The sequence below is a fragment of the Austrofundulus limnaeus genome, unplaced genomic scaffold (assembly GCF_001266775.1).
Source record: "Austrofundulus limnaeus strain Quisiro unplaced genomic scaffold, Austrofundulus_limnaeus-1.0 Scaffold38, whole genome shotgun sequence".
NCBI lineage: Eukaryota > Metazoa > Chordata > Actinopteri > Cyprinodontiformes > Rivulidae > Austrofundulus > Austrofundulus limnaeus.
Window position 1 is genome coordinate 72,744 of NW_013952440.1, and position 3,831 is coordinate 76,574.

Below are 3,831 nucleotides of genomic sequence, written 5' to 3' on the forward strand. Positions count from 1 at the left end.
GATTGGCTCAGATGCTCTCCGTTGTGTGTCTGGAGGTTGACAGGTGCTGACTGACAGCTGCTCACATGAACAGAATGTCTGTAATTGACACAGATTTTACCTCATTTTGCAGGTTTACAGACATTTAGAGTAATCCAAGTGTCTGGGCTTGTTTTGTGCGTACGCAAGCTTTATAAATCTGACCCCTGGTGGTTAAGTTGCACGTCATAAAACAACTCTTGTAAAAATAAAAAATTTAAATGTTTCAACAATACATTTCTGAACTGGGTCTTACAGTTTCTATCAAATGGCAAAATAAATAATGGATTTTATTTTTGGTTATTCCAAACAAACCAACCCTGTCTTCTCCCTGAGACTTTTCCCACCTTCCTTTTTCCTCCCTCAGCWCTCGTTCACAGTCTTGGTCATAATTATTACTGTCACTGTCCTCTTTTCTCCTGCTCTTCCTCCTGCTCCTCCTCCTCCTCCTCCCAAAGCGGTGGTCCTTCACCGGGGACAGCTCCTGGGTTTGAGGGGTAAGTGGGAGCGCTCCCGTCCTCCTGTGTTTGTGATCAGACCGTTCTCAGCTAGTCAAACCTGCAGACTGTGTGTTTCTGTCAGACGTTCAGCTCTCGCTTCGTCTGACTGGGATTATTCGCCAAGGATTACAGAAAGTAGTCAGTGTGATTTAGGKGTTTATGGTTTTTTTTGTCAGAGAGGATTTTTCACTGTTAGATGCTTCGCATGCCTGTAAAATATAAATGTGCAACAAATCCACTGCATGTGAGAAGTTCATTGGACTTTTACTTTGGTGTGCTTGTGATCTTTTTTTTTTCCCGTTTGATTTCTGCTCCGATCAGCCAATAAGGTGTCCCCTACGTCCTCCGGGGGTGTGATCCACGTGTACGGCGACGACGGCTCTGAGAAGAGCGGCGGCAGCTTCATCCCTTACTGCTCCATGGCGCAGGCCCAGTTGTGCTTCCACGGACACCGCGACGCCGTCAAGTTCTTCGTCTCTGTGCCGGGTCAGTGGGAATCCTGACTGCCCGCCTCAGAGCTCCTGAGCTGGAATCTGTCCGGTACAGGAAACAGTGCGGATCGTTTAAATGTGTAGTTTTATTTGTTTTTGTTTTTTTTGTGACAGGTAATGTTCTGGCCACCCTGAATGGCAGCGTTCTGGACAGCCCGTCAGAAGGACAGAGCTCCACGGCCCCGACAGAGACGGAGGCGCAGAGTGTTCACAACGTGTTGGTGCTGAGTGGAGGAGAGGGATACATCGACTTCCGTATAGGTACGCCGTGCTGTTTTTATAGGTAACACTCAAACGCCACGTGCTTCTTAACAAGAACACCTTCACARCCAATATAACTATAAAGAGCTTTTAGAAATCCAGAAGTGAAAACATGCATGACGTGGTTTCCAATGAAAGAAAAGGGAAGAGACTGACACCACTACAAATCCACTCTTTTATTTAAAAATAGCAGCCAACCTTGTGGGATTACAGCTTTTGGGCTCACCGTTTGTYCACAGGTGACGGAGAAGACGATGAGACGGAGGAAGGAGAAAGCACGGGTGAGGCTTCGCAGATGAAACCTGCTTTGAGCAAAGCCGAGCGAAGCCACATCATCGTCTGGCAGGTGTCGTACGTACCCGAGTGACGACCCGAAACTGACATCGCTTTCAAGAAATCTCATTTTTATCGACGCTTCCAGCCATCCCAAACCTTGTAATAATTTCGGGTTGTATAAAAGTATCTCTTTGGCTGTGAAACCCTTCGAGCCTTGCACCGTTCCTTGTAACTATTATACCTTCTGTCCCGTCGCCTCTTACCGTCTGTAAATGACCTCCTGTGTTTATCTGCCTGCCTTCCTGTGTCTTGCCCCGCGCAGGAAACTGTAACTATCATGTAACCCAGCCTCATTATAACTACCTCCCTCGCCTGCATTTATCTTATACTCGCCTCGTAAGCACACTCCGTCGTACACCAAATGTAAAAAGCTGAAAGATCAGCAAGTACAGCAACTCCAAAAATCTGTTAAGTCTCACGATCTTTCCCGCCACCTCTCCCTTGTTTAGGAGTCTCCGCTCAGAACGTGTTGCATCGGCATGTTTTTACAAACACGAGGTGCATTTACAGCATTCAAGGGTCAGAGCTCATCCATATCCACTCAAAGGGGGCTGAGCTCAGTGTTTTCCAAACTTCATTTAGTAAAATAATCCCTCCCTGAACAGCTGTTGAGCAGACGCAGGTGAACGATGGCATGTTGTTACTTTATGTACAGAGATTCCTCTCGRTTCAGTATGGAAATCTGTGCATTGATCTCTATCTGTGGATTAAATATTAAACATATTTGTGAGCTGAGAGCAATTCCTGKGTGGTCATTTGTTTAACATCACCAACAAATACAGCGTGAAATGCTTTTTAAAAGCTTAGGTTTGTTGTTTTATTTTACAATTTCAAAACATCATAGTCACTTATAGAAGTGTTACATTTTTCTTAGTGAAAGACAAGTTAGCCTTGAATTATAGTCTTAGACTTTCAGTTTAAGGTTGATAAGAAAAAGCAAAAACACAATCAGAGGCTTTTATTCCTAAGAGCCAAAAAAAAGACAATTCATGGTGTTATAAGAGTTATGTGTTGTAAAGCTTAAAACGATAATAGCCGCAGTGGAAACTGAGTTGTTTTRCAGAACGTAATGTTTTAATCTGAATACAGACATGCACCCTTTAATTAACATTAACTGTGGAGTAAATTGGAACCAATTACCTGAAATCTCAGGGTGAGTATCATAAATCCATATTTTAATGCTTGAAATCCACAAAAAGCTGCTTGTCTAGACTCAACAAAATGATAAAGAAATCAGAAAAGCAGGGTGTTTAACTAAGATATTGCTCACTTAGTGCATCTTTGTTGAGGTAATCCTCTTTTAGAGAAAAATGTAAACAGAAATGCAGCAAAGGCATGTGGAGCGACAAACTGTTAAAACAAATAAAACAAAACTCCTTGGTCTGAGGCAAGATGTGATCTTTTTTTTTTTAACTCACATTAAAGACCTCTGGTTTATAACTGTCAGTAGATCCAGTTCCTGCTGCTGCTCTCCCAGAGTTGGAGCTCGTTCTGACGGAACCACAGAGAGATTTCCTTCTGAGCGCTCGCCACCGAGTCGCTGCCGTGGATCACGTTCCTGAAAGCAGAGCAGAGAACGTTATGTTTGTCTGTTTGTTTGTTTGTTTTCCCCCTAAACCAAAACAGATCAATCAGTGCCAGTAAAGTGCTTCATGTTTTATTGCAGTTCAGTCAATCACGCCCTGACAAAAACAAACTACAAAGTTGTTCTCCTGAGTTAGTTGTTCTGCTATAAACTCCTTGTTTCATTTAATTTTTTGATGCTCAGTATATTTTTAATACATGACTTTTTGGTGCTTTTATTAGCTAAATCAAACAAGAAATCACACAAGTCTGCAAAAGACTGATTCATAAATAAAAGAACAAATTTACCCTAAGTTTTGTCAGAAATCAAACAGCAAYGCAAAATACGTAGTTTCAAGTTACCGGTAAGTACATATAAAATCTTTAAAGGGCCAATATTATGTGTTTCTCAGGCATATATTTAAATACTATACCATAATAAAGTATCTATGTCACCTTTAGTTGTTATTAAAATGCTGTTTTTATGTTTAAATAGAAAATAAACTTGTCTTCTCATCACTTCCTCTTCTAAACGCCTTGAAATTGGCCTCTGTCTCTTTACGAACCACCTTCCGCTTCTGTCCCGCCCATTTGGGTGCGGGGGTGTGTGTGTGTGTGTGTGTGTGTGTGTGTGTGTGTGTGTGTGTGTGTGTGTGTGTGTG

General features: G+C 42.3%; 2 protein-coding genes across 19 annotated transcripts in view; one reads left to right on the forward strand and one right to left on the reverse strand.

Annotated features, from left to right (window-relative positions):
• Positions 1 to 2,341, forward strand: part of mapk8ip3 (mitogen-activated protein kinase 8 interacting protein 3) — a 40,570-nt gene extending 38,229 nt beyond the window's left edge. For 15 of the 17 annotated variants that reach the window (XM_014006849.1, XM_014006858.1, XM_014006855.1 and 12 more), the window contains 4 exons: positions 477 to 515; positions 840 to 1,004; positions 1,124 to 1,270; positions 1,510 to 2,341. In XM_014006849.1, coding sequence (XP_013862303.1) covers positions 477 to 515; positions 840 to 1,004; positions 1,124 to 1,270; positions 1,510 to 1,637 — 479 coding nt within the window. In that variant the 3' untranslated portion in view covers positions 1,638 to 2,341. The remainder of the gene's footprint in view (positions 1 to 476; positions 516 to 839; positions 1,005 to 1,123; positions 1,271 to 1,509) is intronic. The other 2 variants (XM_014006856.1, XM_014006866.1) reach the window with 1 other exon arrangement.
• nme3 (NME/NM23 nucleoside diphosphate kinase 3) overlaps positions 962 to 3,831 on the reverse strand; it is a 6,049-nt gene continuing 3,179 nt past the window's right edge. Inside the window, exons 5-6 of one of the 2 annotated variants that reach the window (XM_014006869.1) lie at positions 3,025 to 3,164; positions 962 to 1,051 (exon numbers count right to left, since the gene is read on the reverse strand). In XM_014006869.1, the coding sequence (XP_013862323.1) occupies positions 3,050 to 3,164 (115 nt within the window). In that variant the 3' untranslated portion in view covers positions 962 to 1,051; positions 3,025 to 3,049. Of the gene's footprint in view, positions 1,052 to 2,398; positions 3,165 to 3,831 lie in introns of those variants that run through there. The other variant, XM_014006868.1, reaches the window with a different exon arrangement.